Source organism: Aaosphaeria arxii, assembly GCF_010015735.1.
Source record: "Aaosphaeria arxii CBS 175.79 unplaced genomic scaffold BU24scaffold_3, whole genome shotgun sequence".
In the NCBI taxonomy this organism is placed as follows: domain Eukaryota; kingdom Fungi; phylum Ascomycota; class Dothideomycetes; order Pleosporales; genus Aaosphaeria; species Aaosphaeria arxii.
In genome coordinates, this window is record NW_022983476.1 from 1 (window position 1) to 21,846 (window position 21,846).

Genomic DNA, 21,846 nt, shown 5'->3' on the forward strand with positions numbered 1-21,846 from the left:
GGTTGCAGTCCGCGCAAGATAAGTTCGGTCGATCCACCGGTACCCGCTCCAACTTCAAGAATTCGTAGGTCTGATTTCTGGTCCGCGTAGGCCTCTACCAGACGGCTGTAGTCGAAGCTGACTGCATCGTAGATCTTTCCTAGAGTATTCTCGCGTAGTAAGAGCTCCAGGATATCTACCTGGCCGGTGAATAGGTCTTGAATATTAGAGTAGACCCTGAAAATACCTTCTGCAAAAGATGCCATAGTAGAAGACTCCAATGCGCATTTGTATAATACCTCAATGCGAGCTTGCCGCTCTTCGGAGGATAAAGTAGCGACGTGGACAGTGTCTCTGAGAACAGGGTGCTTCCCATCAAAAGCCTCTTCGGCAACCCATTCTAACCACGCGCGATACTTCAATAAGTGATCCTTTTTGGGCGTCATATCCCTCACACGTGAAATCGAGTCGACTATACAAAGCATAGAGAATTCTTCGATAGTTTGCCTATCCTTCACACTGGTGTCTGGTGATTTAACGAGGGAAGACGTCTCCTGAAATCTGCAGTCCGGAACCCAGTGCAGACGCGCGCCGCCATGATGATCACCACGTTTGCCAATTTCAGTACTGGGAGGGGCTTCCTTGAGTCTCAATCCTTGGAGAAGAAAGCAAGATTCTCCATCAATTCCAGATGCTGATATCAAGACCGCAGAGTCTTCCTCAGAACACGAGGCTGTGCACTGCATCATCGGACTGCCCTGGAAAATTTCAAGTCTCTCAATGTGTGTAGGCATTTGCGATTGCGCAAAGTTTCTGACCAAACCTTTCGTCAGAGCAGCTAACCCAATTTGCAGACTTCCATCAATCACAGTGGGATGTACGGTGTATGCTCCGGCCCGGGCGTCCGGGGGGTGCGAGATGCATCCCACAGCAACTGTGTCGGTTGTCGAAGTCGATAGCTCTTGGACTCTGCGGAACGTCGCGCCATAGCTGAGTCCCAATCGTGCTAAAGCGGCATACCAAGCTTTTATTTCAACCTTTCGTAACAATTTGTGGTTGGATTGCTGGAGAATTTTCCGATTGTCCGACGGACCCACTTGTCCTGTGCAATGCTCTACCCATGTAGACATGCTATATGAGGAGACAGAGAAATGGAATGTGTTCTCCGAGGGGACCGCTGATTCTGATTTGCAGCGACGCAGCGAAGTTACAACTTCTACAGGCTCTTCGACGTTCAAGACCATTGCAGTGGTAACTTCCATGTGGCGAATAGAAAACCCTTGATTAATTCCACTTATCTGACGAAACGCCTCTCCAGCCATGGACGCATAACAAGCAAAGGGATAGACCACGTCGCCGGTCACTTTATGGTCAACGAGCCATGGGACGGCTTCTACGCTTAACATTACTCGCCAGACGGGATCAATGTCTGTAGTTGATGTTACACGTAATCCGAGTAGTTCGTGATGGCCGAACCGTCTACTTTTCCATGATTTACTAAGTCTGCTTTCGTACCAAAACCTTTTCGAATGATTCCAAGGATAAGGTGAAATGTCTGTAAGAACGGAGCGCTTTGGGATGATTCTATCCCAATTGATATCTATGCCGTGCTGAAAAAGAGTTCCGAGTGCTGTCAGAAGACGGTGCATGCCGCTAGAATGCCGGTTGAGTGTCGAACAGTACTGGAACGTTATGTTCTGATGGGAACATATTTCGCGAAGAGGCCCACGTAAGGTTGAATGTGGACCAATCTCTACAAGTAAACTCTGATTGTGTGCACGGAGAGCTTGTTTGATGGCAGACTCGAATTTCACTGGCGACAACAGGTTGGCAACCCAGTACTCAGGCGTTAGAACCTCAACTGTGACACTGTCCTCTGGTTTGACACTTGAGTACATGGACGTCAACAGCTTTTTTCGATCAAGGTTCCGGTGCTTCAGTTCACAATTCAGTAGATTCAGATACGTCGGTGCCAGGTTGTCAAGATAGTGTGAATGATAGGGTACATCGACCTTGAGTGTCCGAGCCATTATGGCTTCGTTTCCATTCGTGAGATCTTCAACAATTTCCAATATCGTCTGGCGATCTCCAGAAATGGTCGTAGAATTCGGGCTATTCTCGCAGGCAATGTTCACGCCGGGCCTAAGAAGCCCGTATGTTTGAGTGGCACCAAGTCCGATAGCCGCCATGGCTCCCTTTGGCCCATAGTTCTTGAGGATAAATCCCCGATAGTAGGCAGTGATAATCGATTCTTCCTTTGAGATGGCACCTGATGCATAAGCTGCAGCAATCTCGCCACTTGAATGACCCACGACCCCATTAGGTTTCACCCCTACTGAAGCCAACATGTCAATCAATGCAATCTGCAACGCGGTGCAAATCGGCTGCGAAATCTCTGCCTCATTGATCATGCTGACCTCGTGTGCTGCTTGTAACTGATGTTTAATAGACCATTGCGGCGGATGTATCAAGGTTTTCAATATGCTGTCCATGGCCTCGATTGATTCGTTGAAAACCGGGTTATTGAGAAGGTCCAGACCCATTTGTGCCCACTGCGCCCCTTGTCCACTGAAGACCATTGTTATGCTCAGACCCTTGGGGGGAATTTTCAACACAGGAGCCGCCCGGAATTCAAGGTCATTCCCTTGAACCGCAAAAGTTCTCAATCGATGATGTTCTCGGTGGTGAATTAGCGTGTATTCCAAATCCGATAGCAAGCCTGGGTGGATTTGCGCATAATCTTGGACATGATGGATACTGTCATGGAGAGCAGACGATGTGGCGGCGGACATCAACAGAAGTCTTGGTGTCTCCATTAGGGAGCGTGGTATCTCTTGAAATTCAGCAACATAGCTAAAGGGATGCTCAACAATAACATGAGCATTGGTCCCACCGATCCCGAAAGAATTGATAGAAATGCGGAAGTCGCGATTCCGAGGCCAAGGATCTGGTCGTTGGGGTACTTGCAGCTTGTATCTTTGAAAGTCGATCTTCGGGTTGGGCATCTCGAATTTGATATTGGGGACAATCATACTTTTCTCGAGCATGACGATACTTTTGATAAGAGAGCTGAGGCCCGAACAGCCCTCCGAATGGCCAAAATTAGGTTTCAATGAGCCTATCATCACGCCCTGTGTACCGAAAACCTCGCCAACAGCCGTGACCTCGATAGGATCTCCAGTCGGGGTCCCGGTGCCATGACATTCCACGTATGCAGTACGATCGGGATTCAAATCGATGTCGGCATAAACTCTTCGAATCAGTTCAGCCTGAGCGTTCATGTTGGGTTGAAGGATGCTGGCACTTTTGCCATTGGAATTTACACCCGTATTAGCAATAACGGCTCGGATGGGCAAATTTTCTTGGACAGCACGATCCAATGTCGTGATATAAACAGCTACTACTGCTTCGCCTCTGGCAAATCCATCCGCCTCTGCCGAAAAGCTTTTGCATGATCCTTCCGGCGAAAGAATTCCTTCCGAGGCCATGGCAGCTGTTAAAGTTGGTCCAAGAATAAGATTTGATCCTGCAACGAGGGCACCGGAACAATCACCAAGCTGAAGTGCTCTGCATGCTTCATGAAGAGCAACTAGGGTGGCCGAGCAACCTGTTTTGATGACCATGCTGGGTCCATGGAGGTCGTACTCATATGAGACTCTGTTCGCCAGCATCAAGTCAGCTTGACCACCCAGAATATAGCCACCGCTGTGTTGATCTTCTTTCGCCTGCGAATACAGCCAATCTTCACCAAAGGTTCCAATGTAGGTTCCAGTCGTAGACCCTCGGTATCTAGTAAGGCCCGAGTTTTCAAAGCATTCATACGCTATCTCCAGAAGAAGTCGCTGCTGAGGATCCGTCCTCTGGGCTTCTTCTTCTGTCAGAGACAACATAGATGTATCGAAGCATCCAGGGTCTTCCTCCAGAAAATACCCGTGCTGAGACTTTATAGCACCCTTTTCACCCAATGCATCGCCAAAACCCTCGTGATTATATCGGCTCTTTGGGACTGGGCCACGCATATCGCGGCCGTCTCGAAGTGCTTCCCACAACTTCTCTGCGCTGTTGACATTGCCCGGAAGCCTCAATGCAACGCCGCATATGGCGATTGGTTTTCGGGTTTGGCTCATCCCGTTACGAATGTTGAGTTGAATGAACTCTGGGTCGGTTTACTGGTGGTTGAGCGATTCAGATCAGATTAACGTGTTTTGAGAGACCTGTTCTATGATGAAACCGTTGGCACCAGATACTACAGAATAAAGTAGCGCGATTGCGTCCAGCACGATGTTTCAGGTATCTGGAATCTGGTACGTTCCACGAATTGTACTTAGATTTGATATACTCTACACAACACTGGTCGACGAATTGCTCAATATTATATCTCAGGTGCATGGGTATATCGTGTTACCTTGTGTTGACCAAGTGCAGAAAACCATCATTGGCTGCGATATGTTACAATACCCTATCCCCACATATTCAAATAGTTGAGTAACATTTGGCGCCAAAAGGCAACCTTTTGCCTTTATTCGTGAAACGATAAGCAGTCGCCTATTTACCTGGAATGTAATCATCTAGCTACCTACGTGGGCATTGGCCATGCATAGATTAAACTGCAGCGAAGTGCGTGGGCGCGTCAGCAATGTGCACCCATCCCAATCATTTGCCATACACACCAACTTGTGTCATCGGACACCGAGGTGAACACCAATCAGCCTGAGCATGACCTGGTGTGACTTCGAGCCGTACCGTACCTATTATCGCAACGCTGCCTCTCTCATCGCGGCGACTCCATCTTCACAACGGCGCGATGGCAAGCAAAAACTCTTCGTTTAGCCCATATGCGATTGCTGCAGGGAAACTTCCTCCCAATATCTCGCACCATGATCGTTATTCATCCTACAATGGTGTGCCGATGACAGCAGTCCTGGCCGTTATAGCGGCCTTCGCCATCATCTTTTACGGCATTCGTCTTCATGTTAGGTTCAATATTATGAAGAAACTAGGATGGGATGACTGTGAGTCTTTCGTACCGAGTGCGACACTGCCAGCCTGGAAAATTGTTACTGATGTCCACAGTGGTGTGCACATTCGCACTGGTGACTGCTTTGCCCTTTCTTTTAGCCATAAGAGGAATTATCTAACTTTCAAAAGATTGGAGTCCTCATGAATCTTTCATGCTTTGGGATAGGTGCATGACACGACAGCCTTCAAACAATCGCCCAGCTGACCTCTTTACAGCCAGCGTATCTGGACCTCTTGGGAAACACATGTGGAATATAACACTGGCAGACTTCCTCGGTAACAACTTCGTCGTTGTAAGGAGTTCCACCGAAGCTCGATATCTTGACGCTGGCTGACCATCGCATAGACGAGCTACATCATGCAGGTCACCATGACTCCAACCATGGGTCTTATTAAGCTCGCGATCTTTCTCTGTTACTACGAGTTTTTCTGGGCCTTGGATTGGTGTCGCATAGCCATCTATACCTTTGCTTCTCTCAGCAGCGCATTCTATCTTTCTCTCACAGTCGTACAATTTTACTTCATGACGGCTCGCAAGGGGGAAACATTGGCCAAACATTTTGCAGGAGATATGGCCGCTCGCGTAACGCATATTGCGATCCCGACCACCGCCGCCGGGCTTGCGATTGACATAATCCTCCTACTGATCCCGCTAGTAGCCATTTTCCAGGTTCAAATGCCCAAGAAACAGAAGATCCGGTCGGCCTCAGTCTTTTTGGTCGGTATAGTGTAGGTTTATAGGTGCTTAAAACTATACTGGAAGATACTGAACCCGAGTAGAGCTATAATAGGTTCCATATTAAGTCTGGTGTTCAAACTCAAGACTTACGGAAACCTCGATCTAACCTACCACCTCATACTGGTAAATTTCTTCATGTACGCTCCTCGTTCTTCCGGCTTCATGCTCTATTCTAGTTTATTACTAACTAAATACAGATGCTCTGAGATGAGCTTAGGCATTTGTATTGCATCAATGCCCTTCTTCTTCCGCGCGTTGAAGCATCACAAAGCCAGATTGAGCTCCATGGCAATTAGCTTCCCATCGGTACGGCCACAGTTCATGACAAGACATCCGTCACAATCGGATCCCGCGAGTTCAGGACGAAGTTCAGAATCAGAGGAGAAAAAAGAAATCGTTAAAACTTCTGAGGTATGAGCAGATGCTCAGAATACCATTAGTAGTTCGTTGTGGAGACAGGCCAGGTGCTAGAGATTGAAGATGGAGAATTACAGATTCTATCGAGCCTATAATGGCAATATCCAATTACAATTGACACGTTTATGGATATGCCTAGATGCTATCATTATCTACAGTATTACGGGAACCGTATTTTCGGACTTTTGTCTGTAGCCGATTCACCAATTTGTTAACACCACAGTTCCTGTGCATATGCTATGTTAAGATTGTAGTATTTCTGACATACGTTCTATGTACGATGCAATAGAATCGATTGAGGCTAATTTTGCATTGTTTTTTCCCATTGTCGTATGCGCAATGGATAATTTCTATTCTAGTCAAGTCGGGCTGTGCATTGCCTTATCCTACAGGGGCTGATTGTTTTCAGTTTCCGGCCACCGACCAGCATTTCCAAAAATTGGACATCCCTGTTGATTATATACGCTAACCTGAAGGGTAGAATGGAATGCGCCGTTCGAGTAGGCGGGTATCGCAGTAGTCATATAAATAATTGATGAAGATTCTCAAGAACTCCTCCAATATACTCCAAAGATCTATGGCTCCCCGCTTTCTCTTGATAGCCCGCGCTTTGATTCTCGCAGAGATGATGGCCTATAGTGTTGGTGGAACCTTGATTTCGGGACTACAGGCGTTGAATCTGTCTTCGGGCACACAAATTGAACTCCCATCGAATCGTACAGAGAGATGGTCAAGGTACCGCGCACCGAGCTACAGTGCTATTGTCAAACCTTCTACAGATGAGGACGTTGCTGCGATAGTAGGTGTGCTTCTTTTTCAAGAGCTCCGTGACTGAAATGCGTCTGATCTACCGTCTAACAAGTAGATTTCCACAGATCAAGTACGCCACAAATACCAAAACTCCATTTCTTACGACTGGTGGGGGCCATGGTTTCAGCACCACTCTAGAACGACTGCGTGATGGTATCAGCATCGATCTGTCTAACTTCCGAGATGTTGAGCTGGATACCGTCAGAAATACATTGACCATTGGTGGTGCAGTCCGCTTTGAAGATGTCATAGGACCGCTGGGCGATGGCAAGAAACAACTTCGTATGTTTTGCAATTGATATTGGGAAAAATAAATATGGTTGCTAACTCTATGAAGCCATCGGATCAGAGAATTGTGTAGGCATGGTGAGTAACCTTGCATGCCACAAAACATGTGGATGAATTACTGACGCTCATCAAACCTCAAGGTAGGAGCAGCACTTGGAGGGGGCGTCAGTCGATACAACGGTCTGCATGGCATGTTATTGGACACGCTTTTGAGCGTTAAAATGGTTACAGCTTCTGGTGAGATCATCTACGTATCAAATACTACCAACGCAGATCTCTTTTGGGGACTACGTGGCGCTGGCTTCCACTTCGGGACGATTCTGGAGGCAACCTTTTCAGTTTTTGACCAATCCCCGGAACAGGTGCTGCTTGCAGATTTTCTCTTTGCACCGAATGCTAGTAAAACCATTCTCGATTATTACAAGACGTTCGACAATGTATTACCGGCAGAGCTGTCCTTTGTCTCGCTCTCACTCAATGCTCCTACACTTGGTGGGGTGAGTAGACCATTTCTTCATCCCGGAACATTGCTCATTCTATTCAGTCGATTATTCTTGTCAATGCCGTGTATACGGGGCCCCGCGAAGAAGGCGAAAGATATCTGCAGCCTCTTTTGCAAGCATCGCCTTTAAGACAGAATCTGACCATGGTTCCCTGGGCATCCGTCAATGCTGCTTCATTCTTCGCGATTGAGGGTCCGGGGTTTCATTGCCCAACAGGAAACGTGCACAATGTCTATGGCAGTGCCATCCATACTTTCGACGTTCCAACATTTCAGACTTTCTATGAAAACTACGACGCATTGATCCAATCTCCAGAGCTAGCAGGCACTGTTTACTTTATCGAGATGTTCCCGAAACAGGCCGTTGAGCAAGTTCCTCCTGAAGCTACAGCATATCCATGGCGCAACATCACAACCCACCTGTACGTCACCTCGCGGTCGCCAATGATGTATGTTGACAAAGAGTCAGGCTATTTAATTTCGCATACAACATGACTGCGGAACTTGATGAAAGAATCAACGCCTTTGCTAGGCAGGCGCGCGACAATTTCACAGCAGTGAGTGGGTTCGACCCACCGCAATTATATGTTTTATACGGCCACGGCGATGAAGATCCTACCACCCTGTATTCTGCCGCAAATTTGCCACGTCTCAGAGACTTGAAGGCCAAGTGGGACCCGTCAAATGCGTATGGATACAATTATCCACTACACGATATCTGAGAAGCAGTCTTGGTCGGAGCGGAGATGAGAGATGGTTGCTTCCAAATGTTAGTCTTCAACAATAGCATTAAAGGGCATATGGTGACCATTGTGTGGCGGATAGATACAATGGTGGCTATAGCTAAATCCAAGTAACACATATATTGTTGTGCATCTGAGCAATGCCTACGAGGTACATACGAGAGTCCACCAATCATTATTCCATAGGAGCATAGTCTTCTGCTTTTAGTATGCTCGATCCGATCTTCTGAAGATCGTTTCCCCACAGTGTTTCCTGGCTGACACCGCTCAAGCCCTGTTCAATCATAGCAGCCGCCAGCTCCGAGACATGCACCCATGGTGTGGATCCGAATTGCGCCCAGATACTCGTCAAAGCTTCGCTCTTGGGATGACCAGGCCCCTCAATTCCACCCGGCTTGGTTATAGCAATCTCTACCGCAGGTGCATGTTTTCCACCGAAATCAATAACCGCATTCTCAACGCGGCCCTGATTATTACAGTCAGAGAATGGGACAATGAGTGAATAGTAAACAACTTACGCGCATAAGGCGATAGTCTTGTAGAAATGGCAGAGTCTTGGTTTGGTCACGCTCTACAGTCACGCCTGATGTGTAGACAAAGCGGAAAGGCTTTTCGGACACAGAAGTCATGCTTTGAAGGCCATTGACGGTGTAATCGTGGCAGATCTTGGTCACCTCTTCGAAGTCCGCATCCTTGGACTTGGTGGGGGTAACTGCAAGAGTCCTAATAACAGTTGGCGTGACGCGACAAGAGTGGAATGGATTTCGCTCGACTCACCAGACACAAGCATTCACACCTTTCAGTTCCTCCAAGACTTGTTCCGGGTACGGTTGCCCCCAGTCCTCTAGAATGACAGACTTTAACTTCGACGTGTCTGCCTCGGATGCGGTGTGCTTGGGTACTGGAACCTCTTTGCGAGCAAGTGCCACGACTGAAGTGATAGACTTGTTCTGTAGAGCCAGTCGAATGACTTCCTGCCCAACAAATCCGGTAGCTCCTGTGACTACGAGCTTCATCTTTGATGATTGTAGGTGGCTTGAGTCTGACAGTGGTAAGGTCGGGCTCCAGGTGTTGCGCAGATATAAGTGAATTGTAGAAGTAGATGGTTCTGCGTAGGCTACACTTGAAAACAGTCACACGGAATTCTAGTAGGCTAGAATGGCAAACAAGGCAATAATTTCTCGGGCAAGCGTTCGACCCGCTTCCCGTTTGCAGCCACGCCGCAGCCGTGCTTACTGCCTATGCAATATGTAGGGAAATTGTGAGCCGATCGACAATAACGTAGGGTTACACGGTGACGTCAGGTCCGACCTCAAAAGGCAAGACTACGCAACATAGCAACGGAGCAAGAAGGCAAGAAGAAAACAAGGCAAACAAGCCACGATAAGGATCATGCACAGTTGTATTGGTTTGGTATCAGGACGTTGAGTGGAGCCAGTAAAGTAGGAGTACAAGCAGTAAGACACACAGCCTGGTATGAGAATGCTGCAGTTATTTAACCATGCACACATTAGTACAGAAACGGTGTAATAGATACAGGGCTGATAATTTGCTTATTTACTTTGCTTGAGCTTGCACGGCCCTAGCTTTTGCCTCCTGTCCTACTGTTTATCTGCTGTGTTTACCTCTTTTACAATTAAATCCAACATGCCATCAAGCGAGCAAAATGAGGCCCTCCAACAAGCTGGAACATTTGATGCCAAAGTCTTCTACCCCGCCGAATTCCCACCTGACGTGCCTACAATCGCTCTGGCGAAGTTCTCACTCGCTCTTTTGCTCAACAATGACAAGGATGAAGCACAAAGGCTATTCAACACATGCCGCACCACTGGGTTCTTTTATCTCGACATGCTAGATCATCCTACGGGTCGCCGCTTGTGGCGCAGTGCTTGCAACTTGCATCAAATTGGGCGAGAAAGGTTCAGAGATACACCGATTGAGAAAAAGATGGAGTATAAAACCAGGCCTGGGGTAAGGGTTTTTGATCGTGGGTGAGTTCAACCGGCCAACCAACCAGTTCCCAATAGATAACAGCGCTGATCATATAATCTAAGATATTTGATGCGCAGCGCCTACGCTGGACAGCAAAACGCTGACTTGGAAATTGTGAACATCCCTCAAAGTGAATTTTTCGGGACAAAGGACGATGCCGGTGCGGGACTTCCGGGGTGGTTCTCTGAAGAGGATCAGAGCGATTTCAAAACAGCGATGGAGTGCGGAAATTCTGTCGCGCGCGGAATCCTTTCGGTCCTCGAGAAGAAACTCGATATACCTCGTGATTCTCTCGCCAGCCTCCATAGCCTCACGGACGATTCTGGAGACTTCGTTCGCATTCTTCGTTACGGCGGCGTACCCCCTTCTACTGTCGACGAGCCAGAAGGCTTTCCACCTCACCGAGACGCAATGAGCATAGCGATACTGTTCAACTGGCTCGGTGGGCTGCAGATACCGAGTCCGGAAGCCGAGGTCAATGGCTACGTTGTCAAAGACGAGGACTGGCGCTGGGTCAAGCCGGAAGCTGGATATGCAATCGTTAATCTTGGGGACGCCATGGCTATTTTCTCGAATAACCTTCTAAAGTCCCAAATTCATCGTGTGGTGAAAGCCCCGGGGGATCAGCGACAACATGATAGACTGAGTATCATTGTTGCAACGCGTCCCAAAAATACGTGTTTGATGATGCCGTTCGAGAGCTCCATTATACCACCCAACGAGAGCACCGAGGTGCCGATTACAAGTTTGGAATGGGGGTACAATGTGGTCTCAAAGATACGACAACGAGCTGTTGCAAGAGGTGCTACTGATTTAGACAACATTGTCAATCCTGGAAACGGGGGGAAATAGTAGCTTCATCATACGGTATACAGGTGGAATCCAACTATTGGACGCTATGAGAAGAACGAGAATCTAAACTCACTCCTTCTTTTATAAATCTCCAGTCTGCTTGATACTTATGCTAGATCATATATGCAACTACCAGCAGGTTTACCACAAGCTCCTGAACGATTAAGGCTTATATGCACTCGTTTACAGCACAATGACCTCTCTACAACATCTAATTGAAGTGCAAAGTGTGAAGCGACGACCTTGTGAGATAATTTGGAATGACAGCGCGCCAGGGCTTTGTGAATGTGCTAGCTCTTCTTGCTAAAGTTTAGGGTGAGATGAAACAGATTACCAGATTCAAGTACGAGAGGTTGTGAATGTAGTTTCTAGGAGCTGTGGTAGCTTACAAAAAAGGCAGATGCACCCGAAATGTCTGATAGCAGAAGTACTTCATTGTCACCCTCCGGCTTTGGGCTCTTTGCGCTTCACCATGCAGCTCTAGGAAAGACGCCAGGAAATTGTTCTTACCAATGGGATGCCTAATCTGCCTCATCTTTCCGATGACCCAATCTGAACCTTCTTTCGTGTAGCTTTCGAGCCCGTACATGAATAACGGCCGAGTATACCCAGGATTGATGGAGCCATTAGCGGAGACATTCCAATCTCCCTCGATGATGCGCCGAATCTGCGCAAGCGCTTCCGTTGCTTCAGGCGAAGGGAAAGGCGGGTCTCCAAGGATTCTGCCAATTGAAATGATCTCAGTGTGAAAAGCAGCAAGGCAGATTCCGCACAAGGCCACAATCTGGTCTGCTAGATTGGCAGACATGTGTTCACGTATAGCATTTGGCTGAAGTTGAAGCAGCGCAGGACGATGCTCCCAAAGACGAGATAGATCGGCTTTCACATTTGCAAGAATCTCTGTCACCTCTTCTTGGTCCGCCGAAGTCGTTCGCGAGCGACGATAGTGTGTCACGTCTGCAACTCGGTTCGATATTGCTTGTACGCTCAAGTAGAAGTTGAAGACTGGCGTTGCAAGAGTGTCGAGTAGAAGAGACTCCTGCTGAGCATCGGAATTGAGGGTAGCAAGGCTGGGCACCTCCTTCACATGCTCGTAAAGCAGATCCAAGACTCTTGAGGGGAGAAGTCCTTGGTATCCTGGCCGCTTTGTGGTAATGTTAAGTAGCTGTAGCCATGCACAAATGCGCAATGAGATGGCGGATCGGCTCTTGCCTGCCAACCAAACCTCAAGTCTTCCCACGAAGTCCCCATCAAGGACCGTCAAAGGAGGGCTGTCGTCGTTAGGAAAGGTGACGGCGCAAAGGCACAGGAGCAAAGCCACAGCGAGAATGACGTCAAAGTCTATTGCATGATCACCTGATATTGAACCGAAAGTTGTCAGTGCATTCCTATAGATGGACGTAGCGTGGGACATTGACAAACGGTCCGCCTGTGCTCTGTATACTGCCTGAGCGACAAGAAGCGATTCGGCCACGGGAAAATGGGTGATACCAAGAGTGGTGATATGGCGCTTGACCCAAGTCCAGTTCAATGGATCAAATGATGAGAGGAGGGGGTAGTCGAATGTATCGAGGAAGTATGAGTATGATTCAAGGGCGGGTCCCTCCGAAGCTGCTCTCCAATCCATGATGGTCGTCAGGTAAATGAGTTGCGAGGCGGCATGGTATCGGTCCACAGAATCATTGGACGCGAAGTGGTGCTCGGACGTAGTGGACCTGCTGTTCACTTCATGAAACGGCGATCCAAATGATCCAGGATATGAGTAGATTGTCCCAGGTGTATTCGTCTGCTGCTCCAAAGAACTTGTCATGTCTATGCCGCCCCAATGCGAGTTTGAGTCTGGACCAGCAGGCTCGTCATGGTTGAAGAAGTCTCTGTTCGAACCCAGGGGCCTATCGTGGCCCGGAAAGTCGCTTGGTCCATGATTTGTCTCACACTGGCCGCCCTGTTGCGGCTCATCTCGCGACGTAGCTCGTCCTATGGGTGCTTGATATTCGCAAATTCTGTTCAATCGGAGACATTTTTGACAACTTGGCCGCTGTTCGTCGCATTTCACTTTGCGAGCTCTGCACACCAAGCAGCCCGTACGTACACGATATTTAGTAGATGGACCTGGGGTGGCTGCTTGAGCGTCATGCTCGGAGTTTGTTGTACCATTCTCTCCGGACGTAGAGGATTCCATCTGCTGTAATGGAAGGTTGGTGCCGGCCTCGTGGGAAGCGATCGGGTCTCAGTGACGCAACACTGTCATTGTTCTTTATCAACATGGACAATTTACGCCTGCAAGCTGCGAGGTACCAGCAACAAGGTCTTGTGAAATATGTTGCGCAGAAAAGGATTATGGTGTTTTATTTGCCTGCCAGGACGTAATTGATTGTACAAGCCGGCTAGAGTTCTCTGCCACTATGCTGAGAATTTCATCTTCCCCGCTAATTTGAGAATCCGGGCCTGGCTCAGTTTACACCCGATATGTTCTAGTCCAGGATGACGAACACAACACTAGCAATTAAAGTCTCCTAATCATTCTTTACAAGCACAAAGGGGTGTATACTCTGCACAGTATGTAACATTCAAGGAGGCAAGAACAATGTACGACGGAGAAGAAGTGCTCTGGCAAGAAATTGAGACTATGCATTATGCGACCATTAGGCCGCTAGGGTGTGAATGTCTATCATGAGCGTGCTTTCGCGAATGCAATCATCTCTGTGCATCGACGATGATTCTGACAACCTGTTCCACATCATCACTGATCAATTGATCCATCAATCCTTCCCTAATCCACTCCGCAACCTGTGCCTCGACATCCACTCCATATGACTTCTGTGACTCTAGCCTAGAAGGAGCAGGCACATGCAGGAACACAGCGAAACCTGCCTCATGAAGCTGTGCGGCTTCTCCACTTGGAAAGTGTTGTATCTCGAGATTCATGGCGTCAACGTTCGCCTCTCTCGCGACCGAAGCAGGGTCGATCAACCTGGAATGAGAGATCGCCACCGTAGGTACTTCGGGAATGATCTTCTTGACCTCTCGGAGTTGTAAGAAATCGAAAGACGAGAATTGAAGGAGATCGGCACATTGAAGCTCGTCTATCAGCGCTCTCAACTTCGGGAATATCTCGTCGTTGCGGTCGTAGATCTTCAATTCGAGCTGATATATGATGCCGACCTCTCGCGCCAACTGTATTGCATCCCTCAGCAAGGGGATGGGCTCGCCTGCGAAGGACTTATCGAACCAGGAGCCCGCATCGAGCTGCGAGATCTCCGCGTAGGTCATGCAACTCACAGGCCCTCTCCCATTGGTGGTGCGGTCGACCGTCTCATCATGTATCAAGATCATTTCGCCGTCTTTGGTGAGGGCGAGGTCGGTTTCGCAGGTGACATTTTCGCCGCCGACTTCACGGGCTTTGCGAAACGCTGCGAGGGTGTTCTCTGGTGCGCAAGAACAGTAGCCACGATGGCCGGCCACTCTTGGCTTTTGTGCACTTGTTCGTAGAGGATTCTTCATGGTGGGATGTGTGCGACGATCTGCTTTACCATGATTCAGCTGAAAGGATGACGACTATTTAAGAATGGCTCTTAGTGAAACACGTGGGATCTCTCGCCCATCGGCATAGTAACAATGCAAAGTCTCGAATAGCTCCATAGGAACTTAAGAAGCTCGCTCTTCGAGATGGAAGAGATCTCGCTTATATCGGCTAATGTGGGGCTCAAGGCTTGCCGATTGAAGCGAGCTCCTACGGGGTAATCAACTCAGGACCAATCTTAACGTAGCCAAAGCTGCTTCATCTTCGGCTACTGACAACTGTGAAGTACTCTCAAGCTTGTTGTATAGTCACAAGCCCGTTCATATCCCAACGAGCAGCTGGCCGCTAATCTTGCGATAGGTTCAATGGTATTCTTTAATGCGGGATGACTAGGATGTTTGATCAGTGCGATGAACGGATGTTTTTCATCCTTGGATGCATTGCTTCGTCTTCGAGAGTCGCCGCGTTTAAGTCGTGGATATCTCCATGCGTGCGCTCCATGGACTTTTTTTTCATGACTTCCCACTAGTACTTTGAGTTGCGGAAGGCCTACTCCTTTCAAAAGATCAAGATTCACATCATCATGGCAGTCTATAACTACGAACGTGAACGACAAGTTGCCGAGCGTGCAGTTCTGTGGGCCTCTATCCTCACAAAGCAAGTTCAATCCAGCGTCAGACACACCTTCAAAAGCGACAGTTCGGTAGTCACAATCGCCGATTTTGCTGTCCAAGCTATGATCATAGCAATGCTACGGGATGCTTTTCCAGGCGACAGGTTCCTGGGCGAGGAAGATTCCGGCCCTCTTAGAGCCAACGAAGGATTGTGTCAGGCGGTTTGGGGCCTTTTAAAAGTCGCGAGCAAGGACGGGATTCTGCCAAACAGTCAATCGAATGGACCAACATCGATAGAAGAGATGCTGGAGTTGATCGACCTTGGAGGACAAGAAGAAGGCGGCAGTGACGGCCGTATCTGGGTTATGGATCCGATTGATGGTACAGCTACATTCCTCAAGGGTCAGCAATACGCCGTGTCGCTGACGCTCCTTGATCACGGCGAGGAAGCAGTTGGCGTTCTAGGATGCCCCAATATCAGCAGCGACATGACACAGATCTCGGAAGAGAACATCAACGACGACGACTTTGGTGTAATGTTGACGGCAGTTCGAAATCAAGGTGCGACAATGCAGACCATGTCACCCACAGGCCTCGAGAACTTGTGTCTATTGAAGCCCATCGCCAGCAACAAGCCCAGCAAGGTCCGCATCGTCGATTGCGCTGACTGCAAAGTTACCCGGCACGATGCCACTCGGAGGCTGGCGAACAACTACAACACCCGCTTCCCACATACCGAATTGTGGTCAGCTCACATGCGCTACGCTGCGTTGATTCTTGGCATGGCCAACGTTTTGTTCTGGGTTCCTGCTGAAGCGGAATCAAAAGTGCACATTTGGGATCATGCTGGGTCGCAACTCATCTTCAGAGAGGTCGGGGGGAAGATAACAGACTTGGACGGGAAGCCTGTCGATCTTGGGGCGGGGAGAGACCTCAATCGAAATAGAGGACTGGTTGCTGCAAGGGCGGATATTCATCAGGATCTCTTCCTGGCTATGCGCAATGCTCTGGCACATTGTGACCGCAATGACTCGGATTAACGGTTTTTGTTAGTACTCGACAATGAGTTAGCAATATCAATTTTTTCTTTGCTCTAGAATACAAAATTCTTAATCTCATCCAAGCGATATCTTCAATAAAAGTAGCACAACGTCTCAGCGGCCGAGTTGAGAGTGTTAACATGCAAATCCCCCATCCAAGGAACGGGAGATGCGAATCAATTTGAATTTTGGTGCTAAGCACTCATCAACCTCGCCATCCACAGGCGAGCCTCGCTGAATTCGAGGAGTTTCTTACAGCAAAAGTTCGCGCGGGCATTAACTGATCTGTAGAATAATTACATTAATCCAAGCCGCGCTGTACACTCGGACATGAGTCGTACTCTAGAAAATGATGCTGCATGGTCTCTTGCGGGGCAAGGCTCGTCGGCAGGCTCGCTTAAAGTGGGCCACTAACCCTGCTTAACAGCGGCATGTCGAACGAGAGGATTTCTCGCTCGGAGTAGACTCCTACCAAATGCTCGCTCGTGGTCGAGTCTGAAATATCAATTGGCCATATCGCCCTGCGCTCGAGCAAACACCATCGATGGCCGGCACTGAAGCCGCGATGGAATGTCGAGACAATGACTACTTAAAGAGTTGAACAATACCCGCCAGAATAAGGACTCACCAGTCAAGACGATAACCCACCAACAGCGAGGTCAACCACCGACCAAAGCCAGTCTCTGATAATTATCTCGCCATTCTCAACATCTCAATCCCGACTTCATCATGGAGAAGACCATCTCGATAGAGAAGCCCGTTGTAACAGGAGCCGAGACAAACCCCAGCCAGTACTTGGAAGATGCCGAAGCCGCCGTCGCGTGGGAGCACTCACTGACGCCACGACGAGCGTTGAGGCTCTATTCCAGGGCCGTCAAGTTCGCCGCCTTCGTTTCCCTCATCCTCGTTATGGAGGGATTCGACACCAAAGTCCTTGGCAGTCTGTACGCGGTGCCTGCGTTCAAGAGAGACTTCGGCCAATTGACGTCCAAGGGAAAGTATGAGGTCTCTGCACCTTGGCAGAGCGGCATGAGCGGTATCCAAGGCGTGACGATGATCGGCGGCATGTTCTTGGGCGGATACGTTACTGAGAAATTCGGCTTTCGCAAGACGATGATGTGGACGCTGCTGTCTATTGCTCCGATCAATTTCGCCTTCTTTTTCGCTCCGAGCATCGAGGTGTTGGCCGTGGCCGTGTTTTTGTTCTGTAAGTCTTATGCTCGCATTTTCATCTCAGAGAGCCTAACAATATCTAGCGATTCCCCTGGGAATCTTCCAAACCATAACCACGGTTTATGTTACTGAGATCATGCCTTCATGTCTGAGGCCATATCTGACAAGCTGCTACTCACTCTCGTGGGCAGGTTCGCCATATTATTATTCCAAAACCGGCACTGACATGAATCCAGGCCTTTGGTCAACTTCTCAATGCGGTCGTCTTTCGTGGCACTCTTACTCTGCCTAGCCCATGGACATACCGAGTCCCGTTTGCCCTTCAGTGAGTTGTCAGATGACTTACGCTTCTGCTGTTCGGACCTAACAAGTGGTCAGATGGTTCTGGCCGGTCCTCATCATCGGTGGCATCTACCTCGCGCCAGAATCACCCTGGTGGCTGGTTCGCCAGGGCCGCGTTGAAGAGGCCGAGGCAATCGTTGCTAACTTGACAACCGATGACTTGGACATCGAGGTTAAGAAGATCGTCGCACTAATGGCATTCACGACTGAGCATGAACGGAGCGTCCATGACGGCACGAGCTACATCGCCTGCTTCAAGGGAGCAAACCTCCGCAGAACCGTCATCGTCATGGGAGTCTACATCATGCAGGTCCTTTCTGGCGCACCTCTACGCGCGTGGATGACCTACTTCTTCTTACAAGGCGGTCTTGCGGCCGATCAGTCATTCAACATGACTATTGTTGTACTGTGCCTTTCGGTCGCTGGTGTCTTGGGCGCAGTAGGTGCATTTCGGAAGTACTCACAGTGTCTTGCTAACAGACTTCTAGTGGGTCGTCTTGACCTTTGTTGGTCGCAGGCGCATGTATCTTGCCGGAAACCTCGTCGGCATGCTCCTCTTCATAGCAATCGGCTGCATGGGCATCGGAATCAAGACCTCGGGGGCCTCTAACCTCGCCTGGGGTATCGGCTCTCTCCTCGCCATCGATGGTTTCGTCGCCAATCTGCTCATTCTGCCCATCACATTCGTGCTGGTCTCCGAGATCCCAAGCTCCCTCCTCCGTACCAAGTCCGTGGTGCTCGCGCGAAACACTTACTCCGTCGTCAACATCGTTGCCGGTACCATCACGCCGTACATGCTCAACCCTACTGCCTGGAATTGGGGCGCGCTGACGGGCTTTTTCTGGGCTGGAGCGGCCTTGATTGGGTTTGTCTTCACTTTCACGATGATTCCGGAGTCAAAGGGTAAGACGGTTGCGGAAATGGATTATTTGTTCGAGCAGAAAACGCCGGTTCGCAAGTTCAAGAAGGCTCAAGTTTCGCTTTCCAATGGCGACATAGAACAGTCGATTTGAGTTTTGTTGAAACCTTACTGCTGAAGCTAGTTAGGATATAACCCTACTTGCGAGCATTTGTGGCTCCCAGACTGGAAATTCCGATGATTCGAGCTGCTTCTATCTAGCCATTACTTTGACCAGTAGTAACCATGCTCTGGCATTGTTGTGTAAAATTGGAACATTCTATTTTAAAATTTAGTATTATTAGAACAAAAAGAATTAACAAGTACATAATGCAATATAGGATTACCTTCTCGAATAACTATGTCTTGTTTCTCTATGAGAACAATACTATTACTTATGTATCTATTATTAATGTACAACTTAATTACATTGTAAACTAGACTCTCTATCGAGATTTATATAAATTAGAACAAATTCCGTCAGAGTAATAAGACCAACAACCTACAAATATTCTACCTCAGAAATTTTATACAATTAAGCGTTTGTAAAGAAATTTACTGCCAACTCAGAGTGCCTAGATCTCCTGTAGTTAATCTTTTGAGGACAAAATGGTTCTCGATGACATGAGTAGTATCGACAAACAGCCAGAAGAGGACAGTTTGAGCGAAGACGACGAGGAGCAAGATTCAATTAGGCTGCTGGCAACCAAATGTAACGACCTCTTTGACAGCAGTCTAGCACGAACTGCCGGCTCTGATCGAGCACTTCCTCCCCTAGCTCTGCGCTTCTTCGGCGACTATAAGCGACGTTTCCAAGGTTGGTGTTGGTTCATGTGTGTCATAACGGAGCACGAGAATGAGTCTCTCGACTATCGCCTGCGAAACGACGCCTGGTTACATGATGTGATCATGCGGTACCTTGACATCCTCCTAGATAATTTACTATTTGTGGACCGCTCCCAATTACAGGGTAATGACTACGACTCTTGCAATAACGAAACCGAATTACCGTCCGTTTTGCAAGTGGGGTTCACTGGAATCAGGGAGTCTGTCGATCGTCTCAACAAACTTGGTGTCAATAGGATGACTTCCTCGAGATCTATTTTCGTCGCAAGCGCAAGGAGATTTGCTACTCAGTAAGTACCTAATTACTATTTTGTCTGCATTCTGATTTTAGGGGAAATTTATCTCGAGAGGAATGCGTGCCGTTTCATCTTATGCAATGTTTGGTTTACATTTACTGATAACCTTTCACTTCCTCCCAGGCACCCCGACCTTGTTCGATTGTCCGATTTCGAGCTTCGAGCATACATTGCTGTCTACAATCTCTACCCTAGTGCTCCTGAAAGCCTGCGACAGCAGCTCTCGGATTCGATGACAGACAGATATGCCAAACTTTGCTACGAAGCAAACATAACAAGAAGGTTCCAACCACCTAGCTCTTCAAAGGTCGAGTCTCGGCAGCAACAGAACGACAAAGACGATGTCCAACCTAACGAATAAAGCACAACGCCCTCGAGAGGACCAAAATCACTAGCTGGAAAGAGGGGTACGTGTTATTAGTTCGATGTCATTTGCAGTACATTCAACTACTTGCTTGCTAACGAGCGTGTTATATTTAGGAAAGCTCCGAGAGCCGCAACTGCCAAATCTCGGAGGTGAATACCAATCCAAGTGCGAGTGGTGTCATCGTTTCAATGAGCCGTCTTGGGTGCGGCTTAGTCTCATGCGCAAATGCCCTATACAGTGGACTGCTGAAGGACGGAAACATTACCAGCAGGACCTTGAGCCCTACGTATGCCTTTCCGAAGCTTGTTACATGGCACGACCGTCGTTTGCGTTCTCGGACGAGTGGTTCAGCCACATGAAGTCTAACCACTCGGAAGCATGGTCTTCAAAGATTCACTCGCGGCCTCTATGGACTTGCAACGCAATGACAGAGGAAGGAGACTTGGTGCACGAAAATGACACGGTTTATGCGTTCTCTACCAAGACGGAACTCATGATTCACTTCAAGCGCCACCACCCGCAATTATTACCCAAGCCCAATCAGTCCAACGATAGCAATAATGAAGGGGATATCTCTCAACCTGGAATGCAACATCACTGGTCACGAAGCGCGCGCGCAGTGTCTTCTTGTCCCCTGTGCTCATTCCGCGAGGAGCTCAAAAACGAGCCAGACGACGAAACGATCATCACGTCCAAAACGATGGGGTCGCACATTGCCGACCATCTACATCACCTTATGATGGTAACACTGCAGATCATGAAAGCTATGGAACCTATGAGCAAGGACGCTCCGGATCTTGCGAGCGGGCCCAGTAGCGACCTCTCGGAGCCATGCTCAGAGCTCGAGGACGATGAGATTCGAGATAGGCGCGATGATAGGCTAGAAAGACTACTACTGGAGCTAAGAGAGACTTATCAAGTGCAACTGACTGTTCTTAAATCTCTTTACCCACGATGGACGGACAAAGATTTACTATGGGTCATTGATGATGCCAAAGGGGACCTCGAAGCGAGCAAACAGCGACTCTCCATCACGGAGGCCGATCGCAACGAGGCGGAGAATGCCAACCAGTCGGGAGGCCAAGCTTTGTCCATTCACAATCTATATATGTTTGAATTGGATGATGGCAATGATCAGTCGCTCCCTCAATCACCTAGGGACCGGACGGTCTCTGAAGAAGGTGACAATTCAGAGAAAGATAGAGACAGAGATCTCGTCTTCAAGTTCAAAGAGACGACGTTGGCCAACACTTACCTTAACCACGAGTAGGTATTACGTATCTTAACTATTTACGGTACAGGTTAATTAGAACAAAAGCGCTTCAAAAACAGATTGATAGTTCCGAGATATAGAGTAAAATGACCATCCTTTCCTAGATAATTATAAGAATGATTCATATGTAGCC

The 21,846-nt window shown here is 48.5% G+C and overlaps 11 protein-coding genes across 11 annotated transcripts; 7 read left to right on the top strand and 4 right to left on the bottom strand.

The window, feature by feature from the left end:
• Positions 1-4,106, bottom strand: BU24DRAFT_477730 (ketoacyl-synt-domain-containing protein; the record flags this gene model as incomplete). Its single annotated transcript, XM_033533003.1, has 1 exon — positions 1-4,106. A coding segment is annotated over one exon (4,106 nt), but the record flags the coding sequence as incomplete, so codon positions are not given.
• A 670-nt stretch (positions 4,107-4,776) lies between these two features.
• BU24DRAFT_490102 (uncharacterized protein) lies at positions 4,777-6,238 on the top strand. The gene is made up of 7 exons (XM_033533688.1): positions 4,777-4,991; positions 5,053-5,072; positions 5,128-5,164; positions 5,215-5,291; positions 5,345-5,727; positions 5,779-5,874; positions 5,935-6,238. Exons 1-7 carry the CDS (start codon positions 4,784-4,786, stop codon positions 6,152-6,154), a joined length of 1,041 nt encoding a protein of 346 aa, XP_033385141.1. The 5' UTR covers positions 4,777-4,783; the 3' UTR covers positions 6,155-6,238.
• A 536-nt stretch (positions 6,239-6,774) lies between these two features.
• Positions 6,775-8,476, top strand: BU24DRAFT_477738 (FAD binding domain-containing protein; the record flags this gene model as incomplete). The annotated part of the gene is made up of 6 exons (XM_033533004.1): positions 6,775-6,953; positions 7,030-7,246; positions 7,302-7,330; positions 7,393-7,749; positions 7,797-8,176; positions 8,224-8,476. The coding sequence occupies exons 1-6, from the start codon at positions 6,780-6,782 to the stop codon at positions 8,474-8,476; spliced, it is 1,410 nt and encodes a 469-aa protein (XP_033385142.1). The 5' UTR covers positions 6,775-6,779.
• Positions 8,477-8,566: 90 nt separating this feature from the next.
• On the bottom strand, positions 8,567-9,900 carry BU24DRAFT_366215 (NAD(P)-binding protein). Its single transcript, XM_033524305.1, has 3 exons — positions 9,275-9,900; positions 9,016-9,220; positions 8,567-8,963 (listed from the first exon to the last, which is right to left on the bottom strand). Exons 1-3 carry the CDS (start codon positions 9,511-9,513, stop codon positions 8,673-8,675), a joined length of 735 nt encoding a protein of 244 aa, XP_033385143.1. The 5' UTR covers positions 9,514-9,900; the 3' UTR covers positions 8,567-8,672.
• Positions 9,901-10,144: 244 nt separating this feature from the next.
• On the top strand, positions 10,145-11,341 carry BU24DRAFT_387622 (Clavaminate synthase-like protein; the record flags this gene model as incomplete). The annotated part of the gene is made up of 2 exons (XM_033524974.1): positions 10,145-10,488; positions 10,552-11,341. 2 exons carry the CDS (start codon positions 10,145-10,147, stop codon positions 11,339-11,341), a joined length of 1,134 nt encoding a protein of 377 aa, XP_033385144.1.
• Positions 11,342-11,726: 385 nt separating this feature from the next.
• BU24DRAFT_313171 (uncharacterized protein) lies at positions 11,727-13,436 on the bottom strand (the record flags this gene model as incomplete). The annotated part of the gene is made up of 1 exon (XM_033522849.1): positions 11,727-13,436. A coding segment is annotated over one exon (1,710 nt), but the record flags the coding sequence as incomplete, so codon positions are not given.
• A 531-nt stretch (positions 13,437-13,967) lies between these two features.
• On the bottom strand, positions 13,968-14,967 carry BU24DRAFT_419880 (PLC-like phosphodiesterase). Its single transcript, XM_033527325.1, has one exon. It carries the CDS (start codon positions 14,843-14,845, stop codon positions 14,039-14,041), a length of 807 nt encoding a protein of 268 aa, XP_033385146.1. The 5' UTR covers positions 14,846-14,967; the 3' UTR covers positions 13,968-14,038.
• Positions 14,968-15,224: 257 nt separating this feature from the next.
• BU24DRAFT_419881 (carbohydrate phosphatase) lies at positions 15,225-16,528 on the top strand. The gene has a single exon (XM_033527326.1). The coding sequence runs from the start codon at positions 15,448-15,450 to the stop codon at positions 16,516-16,518; it is 1,071 nt and encodes a 356-aa protein (XP_033385147.1). The 5' UTR covers positions 15,225-15,447; the 3' UTR covers positions 16,519-16,528.
• Positions 16,529-16,989: 461 nt separating this feature from the next.
• BU24DRAFT_419882 (general substrate transporter) lies at positions 16,990-19,265 on the top strand. The gene is made up of 5 exons (XM_033527327.1): positions 16,990-17,725; positions 17,775-17,878; positions 17,928-18,016; positions 18,070-18,472; positions 18,522-19,265. The coding sequence occupies exons 1-5, from the start codon at positions 17,248-17,250 to the stop codon at positions 19,044-19,046; spliced, it is 1,599 nt and encodes a 532-aa protein (XP_033385148.1). The 5' UTR covers positions 16,990-17,247; the 3' UTR covers positions 19,047-19,265.
• A 275-nt stretch (positions 19,266-19,540) lies between these two features.
• Positions 19,541-20,434, top strand: BU24DRAFT_459936 (uncharacterized protein; the record flags this gene model as incomplete). Its single annotated transcript, XM_033531773.1, has 2 exons — positions 19,541-20,067; positions 20,197-20,434. 2 exons carry the CDS (start codon positions 19,541-19,543, stop codon positions 20,432-20,434), a joined length of 765 nt encoding a protein of 254 aa, XP_033385149.1.
• Positions 20,435-20,657: 223 nt separating this feature from the next.
• On the top strand, positions 20,658-21,710 carry BU24DRAFT_459937 (uncharacterized protein; the record flags this gene model as incomplete). Its single annotated transcript, XM_033531774.1, has 1 exon — positions 20,658-21,710. One exon carries the CDS (start codon positions 20,658-20,660, stop codon positions 21,708-21,710), a length of 1,053 nt encoding a protein of 350 aa, XP_033385150.1.
• Between the last annotated feature and the right edge of the window lie 136 nt (positions 21,711-21,846).

Excerpts from the sequence above, each read along its gene's own strand:
- BU24DRAFT_490102 (XM_033533688.1), top strand. The coding sequence starts at position 4,784 with ATGGCAAGCAAAAACTCTTCGTTTAGCCCATATGCGATTGCTGCAGGG. Across the intron at positions 4,992-5,052 it reads GAAACTAGGATGGGATGACT|TGGTGTGCACATTCGCACTG; the intron begins GTGAGTCTTTCG and ends TGATGTCCACAG. Across the intron at positions 5,073-5,127 it reads TGGTGTGCACATTCGCACTG|ATTGGAGTCCTCATGAATCT; the intron begins GTGACTGCTTTG and ends AACTTTCAAAAG.
- BU24DRAFT_366215 (XM_033524305.1), bottom strand. The coding sequence starts at position 9,513 with ATGAAGCTCGTAGTCACAGGAGCTACCGGATTTGTTGGGCAGGAAGTC. Across the intron at positions 9,221-9,274 it reads GGTGTGAATGCTTGTGTCTG|GACTCTTGCAGTTACCCCCA; the intron begins GTGAGTCGAGCG and ends AACTGTTATTAG. Across the intron at positions 8,964-9,015 it reads AAGACTATCGCCTTATGCGC|GGCCGCGTTGAGAATGCGGT; the intron begins GTAAGTTGTTTA and ends TGTAATAATCAG.
- BU24DRAFT_419880 (XM_033527325.1), bottom strand. The coding sequence starts at position 14,845 with ATGAAGAATCCTCTACGAACAAGTGCACAAAAGCCAAGAGTGGCCGGC.
- BU24DRAFT_419881 (XM_033527326.1), top strand. The coding sequence starts at position 15,448 with ATGGCAGTCTATAACTACGAACGTGAACGACAAGTTGCCGAGCGTGCA.
- BU24DRAFT_419882 (XM_033527327.1), top strand. The coding sequence starts at position 17,248 with ATGGAGAAGACCATCTCGATAGAGAAGCCCGTTGTAACAGGAGCCGAG. Across the intron at positions 17,726-17,774 it reads CGTGGCCGTGTTTTTGTTCT|CGATTCCCCTGGGAATCTTC; the intron begins GTAAGTCTTATG and ends AACAATATCTAG. Across the intron at positions 18,473-18,521 it reads TCGCTGGTGTCTTGGGCGCA|TGGGTCGTCTTGACCTTTGT; the intron begins GTAGGTGCATTT and ends ACAGACTTCTAG.